This window comes from Haliotis rufescens, unplaced genomic scaffold, assembly GCF_023055435.1.
Source record: "Haliotis rufescens isolate VD_foot unplaced genomic scaffold, xgHalRufe1.0.p SCAF_8, whole genome shotgun sequence".
Taxonomy (NCBI): Eukaryota; Metazoa; Mollusca; class Gastropoda; order Lepetellida; family Haliotidae; genus Haliotis; species Haliotis rufescens.
This window is the reverse complement of record NW_025964372.1, coordinates 3,579,028-3,606,918: the sequence shown is the minus strand read 5'-3', so window position 1 is coordinate 3,606,918 and position 27,891 is coordinate 3,579,028. Positions and strand designations below refer to the sequence as shown.

At 41.3% G+C, this 27,891-nt stretch overlaps 2 protein-coding genes across 3 annotated transcripts in view; both read left to right on the top strand.

Moving 5' to 3' along the window:
* The first annotated feature begins 424 nt into the window (after nt 1–424).
* LOC124122375 (monocarboxylate transporter 12-like) lies at nt 425–17,234 on the top strand. Its single transcript, XM_048389644.1, has 7 exons — nt 425–478; nt 5,103–5,432; nt 6,008–6,124; nt 9,661–9,804; nt 10,928–11,192; nt 13,549–14,333; nt 15,755–17,234. Exons 2-7 carry the CDS (start codon nt 5,117–5,119, stop codon nt 15,910–15,912), a joined length of 1,785 nt encoding a protein of 594 aa, XP_048245601.1. The 5' UTR covers nt 425–478; nt 5,103–5,116; the 3' UTR covers nt 15,913–17,234.
* A 10,291-nt stretch (nt 17,235–27,525) lies between these two features.
* LOC124144616 (monocarboxylate transporter 12-like) overlaps nt 27,526–27,891 on the top strand; it is a 42,335-nt gene continuing 41,969 nt past the window's right edge. For both annotated transcript variants that reach the window (XM_048389137.1, XM_048389139.1), the window contains exon 1: nt 27,526–27,771. The gene's annotated coding sequence lies outside the window, so the exon portion shown is untranslated. The remainder of the gene's footprint in view (nt 27,772–27,891) is intronic.

Sequence of the window (27,891 nt, the reverse complement as noted above, 5' to 3'; positions counted from 1 at the left end):
GTTGCTGCAGTACTGTGAGGGCCCACTTGCACAAAGAGATCTTAGCGCTAAGACTATCGTAAGCCTATGTTAAAGTATGGGAGTAACGGTCACCTTTGTGATCGCTTTGTGCAAGTGGGCCCGTATACCTTTGCACAGTTATACCTTGAAATTCCCATGCTGTAGTTTATCATAATGGGTAGGTTTCCCCACAAGATAAAGCCAACGAATAAAAACGATACCCGTTGGGGTCATATGTGGATAGAGATGCAAATATATAAGGTCAAGGCTCGCTAAATACAATGTTTATTCCCAATACGGCATTTTTAGAATTCCCAAACACACCCATGTGATAACCTCTATTTTCCTTTCATTCAGCACAAACGTGATACATTCCATCACCAGCCAGTGTTAGATTCAGACAAGGATGTTGACGTTAGGCAAACAGAAGTATCCTCGGTTCATCAGACGCTGTCAGTGGATACGGAGGTACCTCAGAGTGAGTTAAAATTTAACGTCGCATCGGTATTATTTCTGCCATGAAGCTATTCCTATGATTATTGTCAGATAGAAATGTATTGCCAATTCCACATGTTGGAGGGGTACCCACATGGCTTTCAAACAATCGATTATAAAAATCTATATTCAATCATGCGATCGATCTACTGATCTGGACAATTGTTAAACATGGGCAGTTTGATATTTGGTCAATAATTTGCCAATACGTTCAATGTGTGTGGGCTGACAATAATTGAGCCCAAAGGGGCCAAAAAGCACTTTGGCCCTTTTTGCATATTATTGCACAAATAACATCTATGAGTTCTTGTCTACTTGCAGAAAAATTATTGTATTTTTTCACTGATAAGTATTTGAAATATAGCTACTTATAATTCAAGTTCCAAAATTGCAAAAGTCACTTTGCTAGATTTTGGCTCTTTTATCGCTCATTTCCTTGTGTGGTTGAGACTGGTTGTTCAAGAGATTTTGAAAGTTTGGAAACATTATTATTATGTTTCAACTATTTCAACAAAGTTGGCATTAGTTTAAATCGTTTAAAAGTGCTTCAATAGTATGTGTTTGTACTTTCAGTAGTAGTTTATCAATCTCACGTGTTAAATCCCATTCAAATGCCTGAGGGTAAAAAAGGGCCAAAATACAGACATTGACCCTTTCTACCCTAAAAAAAATTAAAAACGAAAGTTTATTTCCTTTTTTGAATGTTAACGCAGCAACATGTGTATATCTGCTATCAGAATGTGTTAAAGTTTAGGAATTTATCGGTGAATAAGAAATGTTCATAAGCAGGCATTGACATTGTTCCTTATAGTTCTAAGCCTTTACATAACTAGTTTCTTCGTGGGCCCTTCTACTGCAGCCTAAAATTGCGAAATTGTTGTTTATATATTGATCCCAGTGCGGTTGAAAGTGAGAAAAGCTTATATTCCGGGCGGTGCGGTTGTCATGTCACTATAACGGTTGGATTCTCGCAATAATATCAAGGATTGTCTGATCCATATTCATTATTTCCAGGCCTTTAAGATGGAATATTGCTCAGTGTGGAGTTAAACAACTAAAAAACAAATACACAAATTTAAAGTTTAACAGCTGTCTGAAATAGGCATAAATTACCAACAAAACCACATATATTTCTTCTTTTACATGACAAACAACATGGTTCGGAAATCTAAGTTTACAGATTCACTGTCATTCGAATTTAGTACAACTTCGTGTCACAATTAAAGCATTAAAATTGCAATATTATAAATAAAAAGAGCTAAATCAGAGCGAGAGAGAGTTACTTCCCTTGATTAATGTCCGCTCGTGCGGAACGGACAATGAAAACGTACGCCAGCAGTTTCTAGAGGTGATGTATGCATTTATTACAACCATGTCAACTTTCAACAGCTGGTCAATATCAAGCATTTATGGCCAGACGTGGAGGAGTATTTTGGTAGGCCTCAGAAAGTGCAGTAGATCTACATTGACCATGCTTGAGGCTGAAGTGTAGAGGCCGCTTGTTTTCCAGTTGACATTTTGCAATTGTTTGCACTTGGTTACGCAAAGGTCTGCACCGACGGAATGACATTAAGATCTGTTAGCCGCCACCTGTCATTTTATCCAACCGCTCTTATCAGTAATCTGCCCTGAACACTCAAAGTTGATATTAAATACCATCTTTTATAGGATGAAAAAATATATTGGTCACCGTTCGTTCGTGTTATGGTATTTTATCTACAAATTCTATGAAAGCTGTCTCCAAAATCCGAATATGTAATTGTAACTACACCAGGCATGTTTTACATATACCATATTCAACGTAATAATCGCTCAGGGCGCTCTCAAAATTAGAAATAGGGGGCTCTTATTATAATATAATTTGGTGAAAAAAAAAAAGTTGAAAGATTGTAAATTTTGTGGTTTATGCTGACAGCCTGAAATGATACAAAAGAAAAGTCTACGCATATTATACACGACATATAGGCCTATTTTCCAGAATTTAATTGCCCATAATTAAGGTTGCGTATAACACACAAGTGCGTATAATACACGAATAAATAAGTCTTGTGTACATTGATCAGAAGGGGTGCTAATTGGGATTGTTCACTTGCCAATATATTAGCAAATATCACAGTGGGCGCTCATTACGTTGAATACGGTAGGTCTCACAACTTGGTGACATCGGGGGTATGACCGCTGCAGACACGGTGAGACTCGTCCAGTCGTCGGCCATAACAAACAAACAAACAAAACAAATAAATTGGAAAGGGACATCCGGAAAGAGGGCCTTCAAAGATATGCCACTAAAGGATGTTATCATAAATAAGTACAGCTTCAATCTTAATTTGCCTCAATATGTTTCTTGATAATTGCTAAGACATGAAACTGTCTTGAAAACAACTTGAACAATGTTACATTTATTTTTAGCCCTTCAGTGTAAAACGTCTCATTAGTAGCATTAACGAGCATTAGTATGCTTGGAACTGTTTGTGTGAAGTAATTAACACGATATTGTTAGCTTCTTTCTTGTCAATCATGTTGCAGGAGCCACCCGAAAGAACCCACTGGCCCCCAAAACCAACAATGAAATAGAAGATAATTTTAGAAGATAAAATTGCGGTTTCCCTGTGCCCCTGACAGGGTTTGTTTGTTTGTTTGTTTGTTGTTTAACGCCGCACTCAGCAATATTCCAGCTATATGACGTCGGTCTGTAAATAATCGAGTCTGGACCAGACAATCCAGTGATTGATAGCATGAGCATCGATCCACGCAATTGGGATCGATGACATGTATCAACCAAGTCAGTGAGCCTGACCACCCCATCCCGTTAGTCGCCTCTTACGACAAGCATAGTCGCCTTTTACGGCAAGCATAGTCGCCTTTTACGGCAAGCATAGTCGCCTTTTACGGCAAGCATGGGTTGCTGAAGGCCTACTCTACCCCGGATCTTCACGTGTCCTCTGACAGGGACGGGGGCAGAAAAGCGCATATCCTAAAGGCCTTAGAAAAAAGGGCACAAGCTTCTCCTAGTGGAAAGCAGCTTGCAGAACCAGACTAGGAAAGCTTATAACTAGAGACATTTATTTTATAACTGTGTTCAAATTCACATCATTAATGTTCTGTGAGGCATATTTATTCACATATTAGCTTTGGATCACCTGGTTGTATGTTACATTTTTCTGACTGCTGGTGTATTTATGCATTAATCCACAGCTTGCAGCTGTTGTGAGGTATTGGTAATAAAATGATTGAAATTAGCATTAATTGGCTTCAAAGATCAATTGATGTTTATATTTTTAACGGCACAGATCGGGGGAAGGGGGACATGCCCTACTAGTCAAAGTACACAAGCCATGGATACTCTTGACATACAAAGATCTCCCCACAAAAAATGCATATATTCTGTGCTCCGCTTGTGGGGGTTCCAACCAATAACCATGCAAGCCTAGCCGTCCGTGTTAATTAAGCCACACCTCCTTGTTATTGCGTTTGAGATTCTTTTGGGTTGTTACGAATAGATACCTAAAAAAAAAAAAAATAAAAATAAATAAATACAAGAATATTACTCTTTCGTGCACGAAATATGCATATTTCGGAAAGCGCACATTAAATTCCCAATTTAAGTAAGTAATACTTTTATGTAAGCGCAGCGCTAAGTTTACATTTTCACACTGTTTTCCTTGGCTGTCGTATTTTACATTATGATTGCTACATACAGAGCTCCAGATAAGCTGCGTATCTGCGTAAAATATGCATTAAAAATGCAGAAATATGCAGTAAAATATAATCCAAGCGTATCAAATATGCAACAAACATTACAGATTCGCTACAAAAATAAAACTTGTGCATATCATCAAAATATTGTGAAGTAACCCTGCGTATTCGATTAGCAAATCAGCAACTTATTTTGAAATTATAAACGGACATTCCGTCAACTTTGCCAAACTCCACGATGACAGTTACATCATGATCATTTGCCATCACACTTTCTTGTGGAAGTATGGTGGTATTTTTTAGTCCTATAAAGCTCTCGAACCCACACGACACCAGTTTGCAGGGACTAGATGAATAGTGTTTTTAAATATTTAACTTAAATACCCACATGTGTAAAAACTAGTGGGTAACAGAAATTTGAATACCCAGATAGAATTACTGATACCCAATGATTTTAAAAAGCATGGGTAAAATACCCACAACACCAAAAGCTTATCTGGAGCTCTGGATCTCCCCACAAAAAATGCATATATTCTGTGCTCCGCTTGTGGGGGTTCCAACCAATAACCATGCAAGCCCAGCCGTCCGTGTTAATTAAGCCACACCTCCTTGTTATTGTGTTTGAGATTCTTTTGGGTTGTTACGAATAGAAACCTAAAAAAAAATTTAAAAAAATAAAATAATGATACTCTTACGTGCACGAAATATGCGTATGTCGGAAAGCGCCCGTTAAATTCCCAATTTAAGTAAGTAATACTTTTGTGTAAGCGCAGCGCTAAGTTTACATTTTCACGCTGTTTTCCTTGGCTGTCGTATTTTACATTATGATTGCTACATAATGTATAAAAAATCTATTGCCATTTGTCATAAAACTTGCACTTTAAACACTTATTCAATTGCTTCACTTGCAGGACGATTCTTGACTATGAAAAGTGATCCTTTATCAGAGGGAGGGCGTTGGCATCCTTGCAGTGACAGGAAAACAACAGATGGCGTGGTACGTGATGAAGGGATGCAGCGACAAGAGGATGAGGAAGCACATGGGGAAGCACAAATGACTGGCGATGGCAGTGAAAGGAGACAACTCTGTCATCAGAAGAATTGTAATGGAGAAAAAGGAAGCTGTGTGGTTGAGAAGGATGTTCACTCTGATGAAGAGGAAATGCAGGGAGATACGATGGACTATGGCATTTATAAATGGGTGGTTGTGTTTTCTTGCTTCTTTCAACATGTTATAACAGGTATGAATTGGGGTTGTATTTTCTTATAATAATGTCATGTATCAACAATTTTTTATTTTAACAGAATCATCATATTTTGAACGGCCAGTACGATTAATGAAATATATTTCAAATTTTATCCAGAAAGCATGAAACTGAATATATACCACATTTCTACAATCATGGTAACCATGGTAACACATACAACAAATTCATTATCATTTGATTCGTTATCATTTGATAATCACTTGTTTTAGCTCGTGATGTGAAGGTGTACCAATTCTATGTTATAAGATATGATACAAAGATGAGTTATTTTCATGAAAGCTATGTAGTCAGGCACACTAATAATGAACCGTAAAAGCTAGTTGTCATGAATATATATTGTTTATATAAACGTATAAACTGTACCAGATGTTGACACAGCTCACAGTAACCCCAGAGGCTGTTCCTGACACACCGAGTCCGACCACCCGAGCCTGCTTGGTTTACTTGTCTTCAAGTTTCAGGGTTTTTCAAAGTATCTCTGAATTGCATCTTAATGGTGAGCTTCAGTACCTCGGTCACAATTCAGTATTATCTATTGTTTTTCACAGGGGGTTTCGAGAGATCAGACGGTGTGCTGTACCTTAAGCTGATCAGCAAGTTCAACCAGAGTGCCCAAGCTACGGCCTGGGTAGGGTCCTTAGCTACCACCCTAAGGCTAGTCCTCAGTAAGTTGTGAAAGTCAGGTGTCTTTAGTAACATATCCACTTTTCCAGGCCCTGTCAAGTGCCTTCAGTGGCATATCCACTTTTCCAGGCCCTGTCAAGTGCCTTTAGTGAGATATCCACTTTTCCAGGCCCTCTGTCAAGTCCCTTCAGTGACATATCCACTTTTCCAGGCCCTGTCAAGTCCCTTCAGTGACATATCCACTTTTCCAGGCCCTCTGTCAAGTGCCTTCAGTGACATATCCACTTTTCCAGGCCCTCTGTCAAGTCCCTTCAGTGACATATCCACTTTTCCAGGCCCTCTGTCAAGTCCCTTCAGTGACATATCCACTTTTCCAGGCCTTCTGTCAAGTCCCTTCAGTGACATATCCACTCTTCCAGGCCCTCTGTCAAGTCCCTTCAGTGACATATCCACTCTTCCAGGCCTTTTGTCAAGTCCCTTCAGTGACATATCCACTTTTCCAGGCCCTCTGTCAAGTGCCTTCAGTGACATATCCACTTTATCAGGCCCCCTGTCAAGTCCCTTCAGTGACATATCCGCTTTTCCAGGCCCTCTGTCAAGTCCCTTCAGTGACATATCCACTTTTTCAGGCCACCTGTTGAATTCCTTAAGTGACATATCCACTTTTCCAGGCCATCTGTCAAGTCCCTTCAATAACATATCCACTTTTCCAGGCCCTGTCAAGTCCCTTCAATGACATATCCACTTTTCCAGGCCCTCTGTCAAGTCCCTTCAGTAACATATCCACTTTTCCAGGCCCTGTCAAGTGCCTTCAGTAACATATCCACTTTTCCAGGCCCTGTCAAGTGCCTTCAGTGACATATCCACTTTTCCAGGCCCTCTGTCAAGTCCCTTCAGTAACATATCCACTTTTCCAGGCCCTGTCAAGTGCCTTCAGTGACATATCCACTTTTCCAGGCCCTCCGTCAAGTCCCTTCAGTAATGTAGCGGCCATAAAATTTCCGAGTCACGTGATGGGATTTGAACCACGGACCTTCTGATCCGAGGTCGGACGCCTTGTCCACATGACCAAAGAGGTTAACCCCGTCAGCAAGCTGACAAGGTAAGGATGTCATCTGTGGGATGACTCCACGTCCTGCTACATACTTCCCCGTCAACAGAAGGCACCTCCCGGGCCGCATAGTAGGGTACTGAGGCTTATTTTGCTCAAATTTAATATGAACGTGCTCAGCCCCACGTTGGGCGCCAATGTAGCGGCCATAAAATTTCCGAGTCCCGTGATGGGATTCGAACCACGGACCTTCTGATCCGAGGTCGGACGCCTTGTCCACATGACCAAAGAGGTTAACCCCGTCAGCAAGCTGACAAGGTAAGGATGTCATCTGTGGGATGACTCCACGTCCTGCTACAGTAACATATCCACTTTTCCAGGCCCTGTCAAGTCCCTTCAATGACATATCCACTTTTCCAGGCCCTCTGTCAAGTCCCTTCAGTAACATATCCACTTTTCCAGGCCCTGTCAAGTCCCTTCAGTGACATATCCACTTTTCCAGGCCCTCTGTCAAGTGCCTTCAGTGACATATCCACTTTTCCAGGCCCTCTGTCAAGTCCCTTCAGTGACATATCCACTTTTCCAGGCCCTCTGTCAAGTCCCTTCAGTGACATATCCACTTTTCCAGGCCTTCTGTCAAGTCCCTTCAGTGACATATCCACTCTTCCAGGCCCTCTGTCAAGTCCCTTCAGTGACATATCCACTCTTCCAGGCCTTTTGTCAAGTCCCTTCAGTGACATATCCACTTTTCCAGGCCCTCTGTCAAGTGCCTTCAGTGACATATCCACTTTATCAGGCCCCCTGTCAAGTCCCTTCAGTGACATATCCGCTTTTCCAGGCCCTCTGTCAAGTCCCTTCAGTGACATATCCACTTTTTCAGGCCACCTGTTGAATTCCTTAAGTGACATATCCACTTTTCCAGGCCATCTGTCAAGTCCCTTCAATAACATATCCACTTTTCCAGGCCCTGTCAAGTCCCTTCAATGACATATCCACTTTTCCAGGCCCTCTGTCAAGTCCCTTCAGTAACATATCCACTTTTCCAGGCCCTGTCAAGTGCCTTCAGTAACATATCCACTTTTCCAGGCCCTGTCAAGTGCCTTCAGTGACATATCCACTTTTCCAGGCCCTCTGTCAAGTCCCTTCAGTAACATATCCACTTTTCCAGGCCCTGTCAAGTGCCTTCAGTGACATATCCACTTTTCCAGGCCCTCCGTCAAGTCCCTTCAGTAATGTAGCGGCCATAAAATTTCCGAGTCACGTGATGGGATTTGAACCACGGACCTTCTGATCCGAGGTCGGACGCCTTGTCCACATGACCAAAGAGGTTAACCCCGTCAGCAAGCTGACAAGGTAAGGATGTCATCTGTGGGATGACTCCACGTCCTGCTACATACTTCCCCGTCAACAGAAGGCACCTCCCGGGCCGCATAGTAGGGTACTGAGGCTTATTTTGCTCAAATTTAATATGAACGTGCTCAGCCCCACGTTGGGCGCCAATGTAGCGGCCATAAAATTTCCGAGTCCCGTGATGGGATTCGAACCACGGACCTTCTGATCCGAGGTCGGACGCCTTGTCCACATGACCAAAGAGGTTAACCCCGTCAGCAAGCTGACAAGGTAAGGATGTCATCTGTGGGATGACTCCACGTCCTGCTACAGTAACATATCCACTTTTCCAGGCCCTGTCAAGTCCCTTCAATGACATATCCACTTTTCCAGGCCCTCTGTCAAGTCCCTTCAGTAACATATCCACTTTTCCAGGCCCTGTCAAGTGCCTTCAGTAACATATCCACTTTTCCAGGCCCTGTCAAGTGCCTTCAGTGACATATCCACTTTTCCAGGCCCTCTGTCAAGTCCCTTCAGTAACATATCCACTTTTCCAGGCCCAGTCAAGTGCCTTCAGTGACATATCCACTTTTCCAGGCCCTCCGTCAAGTCCCTTCAGTAATGTAGTGGCCATAAAATTTCCGAGTCCCGTGATGGGATTCGAACCACGGACCTTCTGATCCGAGGTCGGACGCCTTGTCCACATGACCAAAGAGGTTAACCCCGTCAGCAAGCTGACAAGGTAAGGATGTCATCTGTGGGATGACTCCACGTCCTGCTACATACTTCCCCGTCAACAGAAGGCACCTCCCGGGCCGCATAGTAGGGTACTGAGGCTTATTTTGCTCAAATTTAATATGAACGTGCTCAGCCCCACGTTGGGCGCCAATGTAGCGGCCATAAAATTTCCGAGTCCCGTGATGGGATTCGAACCACGGACCTTCTGATCCGAGGTCGGACGCCTTGTCCACATGACCAAAGAGGTTAACCCCGTCAGCAAGCTGACAAGGTAAGGATGTCATCTGTGGGATGACTCCACGTCCTGCTACAGTAACATATCCACTTTTTCAGGCCCTGTCAAGTGCCTTCAGTAACATATCCACTTTTCCAGGCCCTGTCAAGTCCCTTCAGTGACATATCCACTTTTCAAGGCCCTTTCAAGTGCCTTCAGTGACATAATGATATCCACTTTTCCAGGCCCCCTGTCAAGTGCCGTCAGCAATCGGTTCTCCAGTCGTGTGGCCACCATGACTGGTGGGATCATCATGACAGTCGGTGTTCTCATCAGTGGCTTTGCGCCAAACCTCATCTTCCTCTACATCAGCTATGGAATCATTGGAGGTGAGTCCAGTTCAGAACTTCAGCAAACTGAAGATTAGGTATTTAGCTCACCTAAAACCAAAGAATGCTGACTGGTTTATAATATCTTTAAACATGCCTGTCATGGCAATCCCATAGAAAATGTCACACTTACCCATTATTCATTTGTGCAACCAACTGTGTAAGATGCCATACTGTCCATTTTTTAGCTCACCTGATTTTTTTGGTGGCTCGTCTGTATGTTTTTTTCAACATGGAACTGAAACTTTCTACAAATGATTGCAGCTGTAAAATCTCTTTCAACAGAATTCCAATTCAATCTTTAAACATGGACGCCACGGCGGCCATATTGAAAAGGCTATATGTTCCCATAACTCAGCTATTTCTACATGTCTCGTTATGAAATATGATATGATATGTAGGTGCTTACAGAAATCTGATCTGATTTTGAGCTTGGCCAACAATAATGGCTATGTTTCACCCAGCGGTGGCCTTCACTTTCACCAATTTATCCTAATTGATCCAATCATAAACATGGCCTCCATGCCAGCCATATTGAAAATCTCATTTTTGCATATTGTTTATGAAGACCTTTAATAAACTCATGAAATATCATCATATGCAGAATAACGTGTAATGTATTTTGGTATATTCTGATTTTTTATCCAGTTATGGCCTGGCATTTTTAAAAAGTCCTGCTATGTTGTCTTAATGAATATCTGTTATTTATGATTTGCAGTTTGTGGTTTGATTTTATTCTTTTCAGGGCGGTAAGTTGGCCTAGTGGTTAAAGCGTTCGCTCATCACGCTGAAGGCCCAGGTTTGATTCCCGACATGGGAATGTACAATGTGTGAAGCCCTTTTCTGGTGTCCCCCGCCGCGATATTGCTGGAATATTTCTAAAAGCGGTGTAAAACCATACTCACTCACTCACCCCATTTATTCCTTTCAAACCAAATGGAAAATATTTGAGAAAAGTGCTAGTGAGATTCAGTGCATTTTTGCCGTGCTGTTGAATATTCAATTTAAACAAAAATAAACATACTAAAAAAAACTAATACTAAGACATTGAAAATTCATTAGTGCCTCAAAATCTGAAAACAGGGGATGATTTTCTACCACTTATTTCTGTCTCTGCTACTAGGAATCGGAAGGAGTCTAACCTATGGCCCTGGCATAGTGACGGTAGGGCAGTATTTTGCCAGGAAGCCAGGAATGGCTGTTGGCATAGCAACATCAGGGGCAGGAATTGGGACATTCTTCCTTCCACCCTTGGCTGACTTTCTGTTTGAAGAATTCCATTTCTTTGGCGCTTTTCTCATCCTGAGCGGAATAGCTTTCAACTTCTGCATTTGCGGGGCTCTGTATCGCCCACTTGCTCTGCATAAGGAAATCCTAGGATTGGAAAGGTTGGTGTGATGTTTAGTTGGTATATAGATGTATTGAGTATGTTGTGACTGGAAACTTTGTTCTTTATTTAGGGACTTGTCATATGTTATTGGGTGTGTGTGTGGGGGGGGGGGGGGGGAGGTGGGGCTAGGACTGTCTCACTGACACACACATACAGACACAGATACACACACATACACTCACACACATACACTCACAAACATACACTCACAAACACAGATACACAGATACACACACACAGACAAACACAGACACAGACAGACACATACACACTGACACAAAAACACACACAGATATGCACAAGCACACAACCACACAGACACACACAAACTGACACGACACATACATACCTACACACACTTGCACAGACACTCTCAGACAGACACATACACACAAACAGACACCACTCACTTACACAGGCACAGACACAGACAGACAGACACCTACAAACAGACACCACACATACACATACACTGACACACTCAGACACACTGACACAGACACACTCAGACACTGCGCGGGCACACACACACTGGCCACAGACACTCTCAGACAGACACAGATACACACAAACTGACACCACACACACACTGACACACAGACACACTCAGACAGACATACACTAAAAGACACAACACACACACACACTGACACAAACAGACAGACACACACACAGACAGACACACTCAGACAGACACAAACAGACACTGCACATACATACACACACTTGCACAAACACACAGACACACACTCAGACAGACGGACACACACAAACAGACACCACTCACTAACACTGGCACAGACACACTCAGACAGACAGACATATACACAAACAGATACACACACACACACACACACACACTAACACACTAACACTAACACTAACACACTAATACAGGCACAGGTAATGTAATGGCTCGGTAGAGATCACTTGTATATCACTGATAACAGGACCGACACAGAGGAAGGGGCTGAATATTAAGTTATTAAATGGAATGCAATGTCAAATTAGCTCTGGATGTAAGAAAATAAGAACTTAAAAATAAATTCCCAAGTTTTAACAACATAATTTTAAAAAAGTCCCTATTTATCTGCCAAGGGCACTTTGTGTGCAATTCTTGATAAATATGATTGGACTATCGCTCATATCGATTGTCTAATCAGAGAATGTTTCACAAAATCAACATCCACAACTGAAAGTGATTTACCACTGCCTGTTTTTGTTGACATGTCTTTTTCATCTTTTAAACCCCCCAATGATTGCCTATGTTTTTGTGTCAAGGATGAAATCGCGAATGTTTTCGTTATCTCATCGACTAGGTCGTCACCTATTGTAGTCGCCATCTTTGTGAAGCCATACGAGATAAGAACAGCGATATGATTAAATATCGCGTTTTCATTACAAGGGGCACAACTCTACGTCAGGTTGCGCGAGGGTCAAGCCAAGAAAGGGGAGGTAAGCCCAAAGTGATGCAGGTCCAGACATTTACGGGTGTAGTGTTGGTTTGTTGTTTAACGCCGCCCTCCAGCTAAATGACGACGGTCTGTAAATAATCGAGACTGATAAACCAGACAATCCAGTGTTTGACATCATGAGCATCGATCCACACAATTGGGATCGATGACATGCATCAACCAAGTCAGCGAGTCTGACCACCCAATCCCGTTAGTCGCCTCTTAAGACAAGCATAGTCACCTTTTAGGTTACACACAACCAAATGTTTTCCCATAGACTTCGATAGTAACGTTATATTTTTTTTAAAAATAACTAAGCATTCAACAGCTATTACCTGTACGTGTGTGCACAGTTTGGCCTTAGAGCAGCAATAAAAAAATTAAAAATGACTAGCTTAGCCAGCTCCTTTTCCGAGTACCGGAAGCTAAACACACCATCCCCAGTTTCGCACCAAATGTCACCTACTTGAAAATAGCTGTGGTCACATTCAGCATAAGTCATCATGTTGAAAGAGACAGTACTAAATATAGAAAAATATGGTCAGTTTTAATAACTGGATGGATGTACATTTGAAAGACATAAAAATCTTACAGAATATCCTCCAATCACAGCCTGCAGATATCTCTCGATCTGCACTGAAGGCTCCCTACGAAAACCACACTGTCCAAACTGGTACTGATTTGGTGTAGTAGAACCTGTTTAGGGCATTATGGGCTGCTGAAGACCTATTCTACCCTGGGTCTTCATAGCTTACGGGTATCACGGGATTCGAACCCCCAATGATAGGCTTCAAGCAAAGAATGCAGTTCTACACAGCGAATGACAGTGGCTTAAATGAGTCGGCCTCCCAAGACCCCGAATGGATGAGGATGTCTAAATGACCGTTTTCTTGGTTACAGAAACACCAGTCTGAAGCCTAGTGGATATGATGATGATGATGATGATGATGATGTAAGATGTGATGAATATGGAAGAGCAAAAGAGGAAGATGCAAAGCTTCTTGTTCAACATGAAGGAGATGTTGCCATGACAACACAAGATACAAGACAAATGTCTGAATCTGAAAAAAACGATAAAGAGATATTCACTGATGGTAGTATCACACTCAAGCCTACTGGAAACTACGATGAAACAACTTGCTGGCACAGAACACAAAAATGTCTTCCAAAGAAAATTGAGAAACCTAAAAAAAACCAAGAAAAGTCAAATGTGCTTGATCTGTCTCTTCTAAAAAATCTACCTTTTCTGTTTTTTTGTCTTAGTATTGTTTTGTTTACGATGTCCTTTAAATCAGTGTTTACATTTCTGCCTGCCTTGGCAAAGTCCAGGGGCTGTACTGACATCGAAGCTGCATTGTTGTTGTCCATTGCCGGTGTGCTCGATACCATTGGGCGAATATTAGTGGGATTTATTCTCGAGTTGAAGCAAGTGAGACGATTCAGACCATATGCATACAGTGGGGTGCTGTTTGTGATAGCTTTGGCTTCGTTTGTGTGCCCAGCCCTTCACGCTTTCTGGCAGTTTTGTATAATAAGTGGAGTGTATGGCGCCATGACCGGCGCCTATGTGTCGCAGAAAGGGGTGGTTGTTGTGGACATTCTTGGGATAGAAAAGCTGTCCAGTTCCTTTGGAATATTACTGTGTTTTCAGGGAATCGGAGCTCTCATTGGGCCTCCTTTATCAGGTAAGTAACACATTTTGTTTTTCTATACTCCATAGGTGGAACACCTATATTTCCATGGAAACAATTTGGACTTAGTCTCAAACATGTCAAAAGTGGGTGTAGGTGTTGTTTCTGGAGCACAACTTGAAAACTGTGAAAGATTATTTATCTATACCTGGCACATGTGCTAACTAAGGGCTGAAGTGGTGCCTTTTGGTATTTAGGAATTTTTCCCTGTTTCTATGGAAACAATTTAGCTGAAAAGGAGGTAGGTGTCGTTTCCAGAGCAGAACTAGAAAACACCTCATTATTTTTCATCCAAACTTTGTACATGGGTTAGTCAAGAGCTAAAGTGGTGCCTTTTGTTATTTTGGAATTAATTTTCCTGTTTCCATGGCAACAAGTTTGACCTTTACTCTTTCATAGTGGTGTGTTTGCCCGGACATTATCTCTAAAACTGATAGGTATTCCTTCATGACACTGTGCATGGCAACAAATTTGACTTTGACATAAATTGGTGTGTACCTCAAAATACAAAGTTCTGAATCCCAACTCCATGGTGTTGTTTTGATAGCTCAAAAACTACTTTTGTATACGGACAGACAGATTGGATAGATATTCTCTCATCAAGTTGGACTTACAGTAACAGTCAGGATGATTGGTTCGTTCGAATTTGTGGTGGCCAGGGGGATTTGTCATCTTCGGATGACTCTTGTTAATTTTTTGTCCAATTTGGGATTTTGACTGACATTTTATTCAGACTTCAGCATCTGTCCAGATGTAGATGAATCTCAGCAGATATCTCAACATCCTCGCCTATCCAGAGTATCATATCTCTATTCTCCTGTGATGCACACCCTGGTCCCCCTCACCAAGGGGCAGAGGGGTAGCCAAGTGGTTTAAGCATTCGCTCATCACGCCAAAGACTTGGGTTCCATTCCCCACATCGGTACAGTGTATGAAGCCCATTTCTGGTGTCCCCCGCTGTGATATTGCTGGAATATTTGTAAAGGCAGCATAGAACAATACCCACTTGCCCATTCACCAACATTTCTTGGATTAACTACCCCCAACACACACACATTTAGCTGATAGATAACCACAGTAGTGTTTAATGTGGTGCTAAAACAACACTCTCCTACAACCAACTGTATGTATTTAACGATACAATTAGACATGAGAATATGTCTTCAGGAACCTCAGGTCTTGTCGTAAGAGGTGACTTACTGGATTGGGTGGTCAGGCTCGCTGACTTGGTTGATACATGTCATTGTATCCCAATTGAGTGGATCGATGCTCATGATGTCAATCACTGGAGTGTCTGGTTCAGACTCGAATATTTACAGAGCGCTGTCATATAGCTGAAATATTGCTGAGTGTGGCGTTAAACAACAAACAAAGAATGCATGTTTATGTGTTAATTTATGTCTGTGTTCTTCCAGGAATGATGAAAGATGTGTTCGGTGACTACTCCGAAGCGTTCTACCTTGGTGGGGGGATGACTGTATTGGCTGGCATCATCATGGTCGGCTCCAACATCCTGCTGGTCGCCCAGAGACGGAAACAGTCACCATCTGTTGATGCCTGCAAGTCAAACTGACCTGTAGCATCGAGTTATCAGTGCTCATTGCTTGTGAAGGTGATCTTGTAGCAATCTTGTAGGGATCTTGTAGCTTCATGTATCTGGTATGAGGTTACTATAGTACTAGTGGTATGCAAGAAGAGGCGAGAGTTTTGTCCCTTTGTGAATAGACAGTCAAGCTCTTTCCCAGCGTGTAACATCTTCGTTACACTCTCGGTAACATCGCTGCCGTCAGTGTGGAAGCCGCCATTACAAGTATCTTGAAATTTGCCCTCTAACCCCAACTGTAATCACATTCATATTATCTTTGGTAATGCCACCATAGGGAATTTTCAAAAGGTTTACGACAGACCAGATTTCCAATATGATTTTACCTTTTTGTTTGTTTAATCATATTGGTTCAAGATTGCAGACGATTGGAAAATACTAATGATTCAAGACTAACTGTTACTATTTTCACAAGTCAGTTATCTTCATATATCTGTTAACTGCACATATCACATGTATTCATATACCAACAAATCTGATTTTTTCACATATCTTCACATATCAGTTTTCACATATCTTCACATCAGTTTTCACATCAGTTTTCACATATCTTCACATCTGTTTTCACATCAGTTTTCACATATCTTCACACATCAGTTTTCACATATCTTCACATCTGTTTTCACATCAGTTTTCACATATCTTCACATATCAGTTTTCACATATCTTCACATCAGTTTTCACATCAGTTTTCACATATCTTCACATATCAGTTTTCACATATCTTCACATCTGTCTTCACATCAGTTTTCACATATCTTAACATCAGTTTTCACATATCTTCACATCTGTTTTCACATCAGTTTTCACTTATCTTCACATCAGTTTTCACATATCTTCACATCTGTTTTCACATCAGTTTTCACTTATCTTCACATCAGTTTTCACATATCTTCACATATCAGTTTTCACATATCTTCACATCTGTCTTCACATCAGTTTTCACATATCTTCACATCAGTTTTCACATATCTTCACATCTGTTTTCACATCAGTTTTCACATATCTTCACATCAGTTTTCACATATCTTCACATCAGTTTCACATCAGTTTTCACATATCTTCACATCAGTTTTCACATCAGTTTTCACATATCTTCACACATCAGTTATCTTCATATATAAGATAGCTACTAGGGGTGACTGCTACTGCGATAACTATTGTTATTGCAAGCACCTATTGTGATAAATATCAACAGTTTTCAGTGTATCATTTTAGATGCATTTTAGAGTTGAATTAAACCTTGGAACTGAAGTTTCCTTTGAATGTGATAACCATAACAAATAAAAAGTAAAGTTTGAGAAATTATGTGATCAAGAGAAAAACAAATTTGAACAGCATTGCATGTAGTTTATTGATATGGTAAATACAATCGAAACTATTGATATTCCTAACTGAAATTGATACTATTGATCGGAAACTGATTTAACAATCGATTTATTGACTTTAAGTGCTCACCAATAGCAATATATCGATATTTGGATTTATCGTGACACCCCTAACAACTACACAATAAATTGCGAAGGACGATGAAGAGCAAAGCGTGGTATATTTCACAATAAAACATTGTTCTATCATGATGTCATTTCTGGAGATTTGAATATGCATTTGCAACTTGATGATGTCATATCTTGGATGACGTTCAATTTGAGAGGGAAGTGTCAAGTAAGTTGTTCCCCATGGGGGTTGGGCTACTCAGACAAATGCAGTGGCTGATTCGTCGCATACAAAAGTGGGAGAGATATGACAATCGGTATTAGAAGAAAAGGTACAGATAATCACTGTGAGGATTGTGAGAATATGTGGGAAATACCAAACTTAACCCGCTTGTTAGTAAAATGGACTTGTCGAGGTCGGATTCTATTCAGGGGGTCATCGTTATTAAAATATGGGTAAATACTTTATATTGAAACTTGTACATTTTTCAACATCCTCAATAGACTGTACATAACGTTGATATCTCATATAAGAAATAAATGACACAGCAGAACGCATCTATTACCTGGCAACCATTGGGTGACCACTGTGCCTTCATTCTTGCCGAACTCGGCTGGAATTATGGAGTTACATTTTGGCTGATCTATGCATAGTCCAATCAAATTCATGTAATGATATCGAGATCCAGCTCATAAACAACATGCCAACTGCCGTGCCGAATTTGTTCGATCGAAGGATTTGCAGAGCATGTATGCCCTCAACTGGGCGTGGACACATATCTTTCAAATCTGTTTTTTTTTAATCGAGTTGCTCAAGTGATATGTCCTTTGCAAGGTAAAACCTGTTTTATTGCAATAAACATCTTTATTATTGATGAGATCATCTTGACTGGGCGCCACCATTTTATTTGAAGCAAATGCAAGTGATATGAGAGGTGGAATCTGATTAGGCAGTAGGGATACTTAGAAGGGACATAACTCCAAATAGTCACTTGTGGCGCTGCGATCGAGCCCAGAAAAGCCAGCCTAATTTGTCAGGGGTGGAAACTGGACTTGCATGCATTTCCGTTGTTGCAGAATGAAGGCACTGTGGTCACCCAATGGTTGCCAGGTAATAGATGCGTTCTGCTGCACATTTTCCTGCACATTTTCCCGTCATTCTGGGCGATGCTTCTGCCTCCCTTGTGCCTCCTTTGGGTGACCAACACTCGAGACACCATGGCACAAAGGTCGCAGCCCTGTGTAAAGGGGCCTTTAGAAACTGAAGATTAATGATTGATAATTACCTAAGGTTTAAAGTTTCACATTTCATGGTAGGGGGCACGGGTGGCCCAGTCGTCTAAGGTGCCGCAATTCGCTGTGCAGAGTTGCGTCCCTTGGGCACGCCAGAAACCTATGATTGTGGGTTCGAATCCCGGTTCACCCCAATTATGTTTCAAGGTTTGTCAGCACCATACCCGTGCTTGTGGGTTTCACCAAAGTGGTAAACGTCTGAGACCTGCATCACTTCGGGCTTTCCTCCCACATTTCATTTCATGGTGAAGACAAATAATGTGAAAACTGATGAAACTAGTGTCAGTACATTGACAACCATTAAATAAGGCATTTTGCCTGGACGATAGAGCCAACAGGGAGACAGTCAGATCACGGGCTGTAATAACCAGACCAGATTGATAAAAACAAAGACTGTTCAGCTCAGAGTCAGTACACTGTGTCTGAGTGGGGTATTCATGTAAACTGTGGCATAGTATCTCTGTGGGCTAGCACTATAAATCGGCATCATTCAGGACTAGTACAAGCAGCCACACACACGTGCGTGCACGTCGCTATATAAGTGCAATGATCTTGGACGCAAGGTTGAACCCCATTTCACCACACCCCACCTGTTGGCATTCGACCACAGACAGACCAGGGAATGACACACACACAGCCATAGCCACACACACACACAAAACACACACACACACTCACATTGCTTTATACGTGCAATAATCGCTACGTTAAACCCCATTTCACCTAATTCCTCATTAACTAATGTCTCAGGCCCATATCATACTGTTGGGATATCGCCCAAACCAACGTTCACTCATTCTTTCATCAAATTTGCTCAATGTTTGTTGTGTCAGACAATTTCAGATTTCCTGAGAATAACCATTGTTGGTGGACATTTCATGTTGGTGTTTTCTGTTTATTGATCTCCTTTGTAAGAATTTAAACAACTTTCTATGAGTAAAATTAGCCAATATGATTAGTGGAGAATGTGTTATGTTTATATATCAGTGTTTAATAACCTTCCTTTTTAAAACTTACACTGTGGCTTATATCAGATAACCTTGAAATATATCTGATGTGGTTATGTCAGATAACTTTTATGGTTCTGTTCGGATGAACAAAACCTTCCAAATGGCGTGCTGGTTTTCTTGGGGGAATTAGTATGCAAAGAGCCGATGTTCATGATATCAATCACTGGATTGTCTGGTCCAGACTCGATTATTTACATAGACTGCCATCATATAGCTCGAATATTGCTGAGTGCGGCGTTAAACAACAAACAAAAACAACAACAAATAAAATACGGGTTTCAGGGGTATCACAACATTGCATCCATGTATTTACACGAATTTGGATTTTTATTTTTCCGATTGTGGAATTTGTACTGACATTTACTGACATGGGGCCAAATGTCTGTCTTGGAGTCATCTCAGCTGCCTTCCCAATCAACCTCCCTACCTCTTGTGAAAAGTATAGTGCCATACTTTTGTGTATACATTTGACATACTTCATTTACAGTGTGTATGTGGAAAGAATAGTTTGATCTTATTGTATTAAAATATTTTTTTTCAAATTTACCCTTTCAGGATTCTTGTCCTTAGAGGATTTCAGCCAAGGATTCCCACCCTCTTTCACCATTCCATATTGAATATGTAAGATTGATCCATTGCTTGAACAGGTACTGACAGAGGTACTGGATAAATATTTATTGAATATATAACTGTTGGGTGTTAATTCTACAAAGGTTTGTTTAGGAAAGGTAATAACCCACATGGATTCCAGAAATGGAATCTTCCAGAGGCAAGGCAGTTAACTAACTGTAAAAGTCCACTTTCCACCCTTGCCTACCAGACTGGAATTGTGAATTTATATTTTGGCTGGACTAACGAGTCTATGCATAGAGGTAATGCCAGTTTCATTAGAATAAAGATCTTGACTATCAATGAGATCGTCTTGACTGTGCGCCGCCATTTTGTTTGAAGCAAATGCAAGTGCTGTGATAGGTGGAGTCAATAGGAGGGATATAGAATGGACATAAATTGTAATAGCCACTGGCGGTGCTATGATGTAGGCACAAAATCCCATCAAGTTTGGCAAGAGTGGAAACTGGACTTCTACAGTCAGTTAATTCCCTTGCCTCAGGAAGATGGATAATGGAGGAGAGCTACGAATTTACTTCCTTGGTCAATATTCAGTCATAGACTAACAAAAATATAAATATAAATCCATGTATCAAATAGCTGGGCATTCACATTTGTAATGATGTAATATAAAATGTAATATGCTGTACATTTGGTGTTCTGGTTCTTTTATTTGTGCTTTTATTAGGAGCATGCAGAATTGGATTTTAATTGATAAATCATCTTTAGAAAATGTACAGTGGAGTTTAAATTGAAAAAAAAACATCTTCAGAGCATGTACAATGGAGTTTAGATTGATAAAACATCTTCAGAGAATGTACAATGGAGTTTAGATTGATGAAACATCTCCAGAGCATGTACAATGGAGTTTAGATTGATAAACATCTTCAGAGAATGTACAATGGAGTTTAGATTGATAAAACATCTTCAGAGAATGTACAATGGAGTTTAGATTGATAAAACATCTTCAGAGAATGTACAATGGAGTTTAGATTGATAAAACATCTTCAGAGAATGTACAATGGAGTTTAGATTGATAAAACATCTCCAGAGAATGTGAACTGGAGTTCAAATTGATAAAACATCTTCAGAGAATGTACAATGGAGTTTAGATTGATCAAACATCTTCAGAGAATGTACAATGGAGTTTAGATTGATCAAACATCTTCAGAGAATGTACAATGGAGTTCAAATTGATAAAACATTTTCAGAGAATTACAGTGGAATTCATGTTGATAAAACTTCTTCAAAATGCATGTGGACAATGAATGTGAACTGGATAAGACGGCAAATATTAACTCGGACATAAGTGTCGATGCGAGACTCTGGACCAGACAGAAGCTTTAGGAAACGAACAAAACACATTGGCGATCCCCAGCTTGTCGAGGGAAGTGTAAAAAGGGCATCGCTAAAAGAATTGTCAACTCGAAAACTATTCCTTTCTTTTGCTGAAGTAACTGAAGTCATACTTGCAATCTGATTGGTTTGTCGTATTTTCGCACATAACATTCATTGATAGGCCCAGGGGGACGAGTCTTCTTGTAGGTTACGGAAAGGGACGAGTGGTGACGAATGTAGCGACTTCTCTCGTGGCCATTTCTACTACTGGGTTCCGTCCAAGCACAAAAGGGGCATAATTAAAAGAGTGAGTGAGTGAGTGAATGAGGTTTTACGCCGCTTTTAGCAATATTCCAGCAATATCACGGTGGGGGACACCAGAAATGGGCTTCACACATTGTACCCATGTCGGGAATCGAACCCGGGTCTTCGGCGTGACGAGCGAACGCTTTAACCACTAGGCTACCCGACCGCCCCCATAATTAAAAGAATTGTCAACTCGTTGGTAACGATTCAAGTATACTTTCTCCCATGTCATATATCTTCCATTTAAAACATAGGGATTTACGGTATTTATACAGTATGATTGAACACATTTAACTGTATCCAGGGTATATTATTAGATGCAAAGGGGGCGGTCGGGTAGCCTAGTGGTTTAAGCGTTCGGTCGTCACCCCGAAGACTCGGGTTCGATTCCCTGGTTGCAATTTGTGAAGCCCATTTCTGGTGTCCCCCGCTGTGATATTGCGGGAATATTGCTAAAGGCGGCGTAAAACCTTACTCACTCACTCACTCACTAGATGCAAGACATATAATGTAAAATAAAAAGATATTCTCGAGGGATTCTTTGACCGAAGTCCTTGAAGTCATACGCGCATTCTGATTGGTTTGTCGTATTTTCGCACATGACATTCATCGATAGGGGGGCGAGTCTCCTTGCAGGTTACGGAAAGGGACGAATGAGCTTGGGGACGCATCCGGTCACATCCGGCTGTCCAACCACAATACTGACTACACAGTTGATGTCACAGTACGGGATAATGGGCCATACACCTCCGCCAAGAGCTGTTAATTATACCGATAAATGTGCACATAACATCAAACTTTCATACGACCTCAGGTGACACTACAACTGTCTTTCTAGCCCAACTGGGACATCATTGGATGTGGACAGCACCCGCAACTCACTCTTAAACTTCACCATGAATGCGGAAGGTTATACTTTCCCCGCTAGTCACATTCACTCCAGCAAAATACAACCCAAGCCAGTAAGTCGGCGAATTGCACTCGAGCTCATCTTCCCGAGGCAAGGGCGTTAACTGACAGCAAAAGCCTCGTTTCCACCCTTGCCGAACTAGGCTGGAATTTCCAGGCTCGATCAAAGCGCTACCTGTGGCAATTACGAGTTATGTCCCTTCTACGTCCCTCCTATTGACCAATCAGATTCCATATCTCCCCTATATCTTCTGACCATATACATCACAGGGAAAGTCCAGCATATTACAGTAAACTATGTTTATAACGAACACGCTTATAACGAACTGACGGATATAACCAACTTACTTTTGTATCCCGACTGTTTGCTGTAGTTATGCTGTATATAAGCATATAACGAACTACGGCTACAACGAACTAAAATTAGTGGTCCCTTTGAGTCCGTTTTAACCGTAGAATACTGTATGGCTTTCTCAGAAATTAAACCCACGTGACCACGGACAGTTGTAGTGGGTAAGCCATGTCCAGGCACCTTGGTCGTCTTGGTATAACCTACAACCTATAATATAGCCACAATCATGTTGCGTACAAAGTGTTCAATTCATGGCGAGATCACCCGCACCAGGGAGTATATTGAGTGAAGGCAAAATCGAATTTTGACAGAAACATTCTTTCGGGACAAAAAATTTGATTTATTTAAAGTTATATAGATGTTTTCGCCTGATGTTCTAGGTGATATTAAGACCAAACATGTTGCGGTGGGGTAGTCTACTGGTTAAAGCGTTCGCTCATCATGCCAAAACCCCAGGGTCGATTCCCACATGGGTACAATGTGTGAAGCCCATTTCTTGTGTCCCCCGCCTTGATATTGCTGGAATATTGCTTAAAGCGGCGTAAAACATTACTCACTCACCACTGATTATTATGACTGTGTATAAGGGATTTTAAGATGATAGCTTATGCTATTGAGTGAGTCCGCTTAGCTTTCTTACCAACAATAAGTATTTGGTAATAACCATTGTATAACAAAGAGATGGCATTGATTGGAAAATATTATTTTGTAAATGGAGCAAATGATTTATCACGTGTTTGATATTTGTGTATATTCTCACGTGCACGGTGCAGTTCTGAAACATTCGTGACCAACTCGTGTTATTCCGGGACAAGCCGAATAGCGACTCGTGCCCCTCTCGTGGCCATTTTTGGGACTGGGCTCCGTCTTAGCGCAAACGGGCATACCTAAAACAATTGTCAACTCGTTGCGTAATGGTTCACATACATTTCCCCATATATTATATATATTTCAGATGCAATTAAAAGCACATCTGGACATGCGAAATTATACAGTATGATTGAACACATTTAACTGTTTCTTGGGTATATGTTTAGATGCAAGACATGTAAAATCAAAAATTATTCCTGAGGGATTCTTTGACGAAGAACTTATCATACGCGCATTCTGATTGCTTTGTCGTATTTTCGCACACAATATTCATCGATAGGGGGACGAGTCTTCTTGCTGGTTACGGAAAGGGGCGAGCGGTGACGAATGGTTCTGAAACTGAACAAAACTGAACTATTCCCTGAACAGAATTAAACTTCTAACTGAAAGAAACTATTTATTCTAAAATGATTAATTGGTTTCAGAAAGCTATGGTATTCTGCTGAGTATAACAGCATGTTCATGTCAAAAGATGGATTATGAGTGAGTGAGTTTGGTTTAACGCCGCTTTTAACAGGATTCCAGTTATATCACGGCGTGTCAGCTTAATGTGGAAGGAAAGCCCGAAGTGATGCAGGTCTCAGACGTTTACCACTTCGGTGAAACCCACGAGCACGGGTTTGGTGCTGACAAACCTAGAAACATAATCGGGGCAAATCGGGATTCGAAACGCAAGAGCAAGGTTTCTGGCGTGCCCAAGGGACGCAACTCTGCACAGCGAATTGCGGCGCCTTAGCCGTTCCCCTTAGATGGATAATGATAATGGGCAAGTGTAACACGTTATATATGGGATAACACTTTCTTAGTAAAGTACAGATTCTAGTACTTTTGTACCATCCAGGATTCGAACCCACACTCTCAGATTGAAGTACCTAATCGCCAGAACACAAAGTGTTATCCCAAATATTACATATTGTTACATTTCACCACTTTCTAAATACATTGTGTATTTATTGCTTTCGGAGGGGTACACTAAGTAAGTGGTCTGGACGACCAGTTGTCGGACTTCCTTCCATCTGGTGGAAGCATCGGTGGCTGAGTGGTTTAGATCACTGACTCAATATGTGCTGACGCTTAACAGAGAGGGTAGTCAGGCTCCCTGACTTAGTTGAGGGTGTGTCATCGTACCCCCACTGGATTGTCTGGTCCAGATCCGATCATTTTCAGGCCGCCATCATATTGCTGGAATACATATCCTGCAAGTTGATGTCCTCTACATTACTAACGTTATTAAAACGCTGCAAAGCTGAAAACAGTCGCGGAAACATTGCAAACTTGAGGTCCAAAATAGAACTATGATACCTCACCCATGCCGAACTATGGTGGGATTGTGGAGTTATACTTTTGCTGGACTAACGAGTCTATGCATAGTCCAATCAAAATCGCGTTACGAAATCGACATCCGGCTTGTTAACAACATGGATTTCAACGTGCAGATTTCGGTCGACTGCAGGATTTGCAAAGGGTGTGTGCCGTCAACTGGGCATCGACAGCTATTTTCAAAATCTACGGTTATAACGAACTCATAGGGACTACTAATTTTAGTTCATTATAACCGTAGTTCGTTATAAGCATATATACACCTTAACAACAGCAAATAGTCGGGACTAAAAAAATAAGTTCGTTATAAGCATGTTCGTTATAATCGTAGTTTACTGTAATTTGTTTTAATTTGTGTTTAACCAAGGCGCAAGTGAGTTGATGCGCTTCGCGAGGTAAGACCCCTTTTACCATATAGATCTTGTTCATCGATCCGATTGTCTTGACTTGTTTGAAAAGAATGCAAGTAATATGATTGGTGGAATCTGGTTGGTCAATTGGAGGGGCATAGCGGGGACATAAACATAAGATAACTCGTAAACGCGACTGGTAGCGCTACGATGAGCCCAGAAATTACAGCCTAGTCCAGGAAGGATGGAACCTGGACTTTTACAGTCAATTAATTCCCTTGTCTCGTGAAGATGAGTTTACAGGGAAGCAAAAGAGACCAGATATACCTGAAAATGTCTTGACGTTTTTGTGATAATAATGCATGTCCATCTACCCCAATCCTGGAGTGTACCAACTTTGCTTTTTAAAGGCTACCTACCTCAGGCTGCTAGGCTGCAATTAACGAAATAGCATAACTTCCCTTTAAAGTCCAAGCATCATAGACCCTTAAAACATCAACAAAAATGTGTATAAAATGCTCCCGTGGAGATTCCAGGTTAAATTTGTCCCTTGCAACCCGTGCTAGCGCTGCGACTGTTTTGCAGGATATGTACAGGGCATCGACCTGCAGGATATGTACGGGACATGGACTTGCAGGATATGTACAGGACATCGACCTGCAGGATATGTACGGGACATGGACTTGCAGGATATGTACAGGACATCGACCTGCAGGATATGTACAGGACATCGATAAATACGCGACTTGCAGGATATGGGCAGGACATCGACTTGCAGGATATGGGCAGGACATCGACTTGCAGTATATGTACGGGACATTGACTTGCAGGATATGTACAGGACATCGATGAATACGTGCATTGCGGGCTATGGGCATGACATCAATTTGCAGGATATGTACGGGACATCGACTTGTAGGATATGTACGGGACATCGACTAGCAGGATATGGACAGGACATCGACATGCAGGATATGGACAGGACATCGACTTGCAGGATATGGACAGGACATCGACATGCAGGATATGGACAGGACATCGACTTGCAGGATATGGACAGGACATCGACATGCAGGGTATGGACAGGACATCGACATGCAGGATATGTACAGGACATCGACATGCAGGATATGTACAGGACATCGACATGCAGGATATAGACAGCCAGGACATCGATATATACGCGATTTGCAAGATATGTACAGGACATCGACTTGCGGGATATGTATGGACATATATCTTTGATCTTGTATTGACAAGTGTGTACGTGTATTCGGGCTTATTAATGTTGTATTGTTATATTTCATCACAAGTTCTTCAACTGACTTTCGGCTGTTGGCCTTCCAATTTAGCTGTCTGTAGTCAAACTCAGTTTGCTCTCGGCAAGATGTTTCAGATTCTGATTTTCGTATTTTCTTAACACCTGAAGTTTCTGTGAGATTTGAATATTTTAATGGCCATACGGGGATGTAGTTGTCTGTTTAGAAGTGGGTTTTGTTTTAAATTATTTGGTTTATTGGCGTCGGGACTTTTACAGCGACTTGGTTAACATAAATTTAGTTGCACCTTGTAAACTTTAAAGTCCGGTCTATTTGTGCACAACACATCAAGAGTTGGGGTTCTTATTAAGTAGTTCTCGTGTTTAAAACTCTAAAATGGAATTCTTCAATAGGTAAACGAATATCATTCGTTTTGTCCCGTTTGGCCACGAATGCGATGAACTGTGAAATTTACTCATGGTATTCAATGTGCACGCGCATTGATGATTATCTCCCCTGTTTGACAGGTCATTGTGACCTCTGAAGAAATACGGTATAGTGTGACGCTCCACTTGGATGGAAAGATACACACTGGCGGTGATCAACATGTCCCCACGTGCCCTACTGTCCGAGGTGATGCAATGGGACGTAGCAATGCATCATGTCTTGGAAATTCAGAATGACATTGGCAGACAAACAATTTGAACTTGCTTTCGTCGCCGGTCGTACGTTGCGTATGTCGTCAGTAGTTGTTGAAGACTGAAACTTGAAGGACAGGTAAATGATATAAGAACTGATTATGTTTTAATTAATTTCATTGATTCAATTGATAATAGAATTTATTAAAATATACTTAATATCGTATGCTGACAGGCTATCTTTCACAAATATAGATAA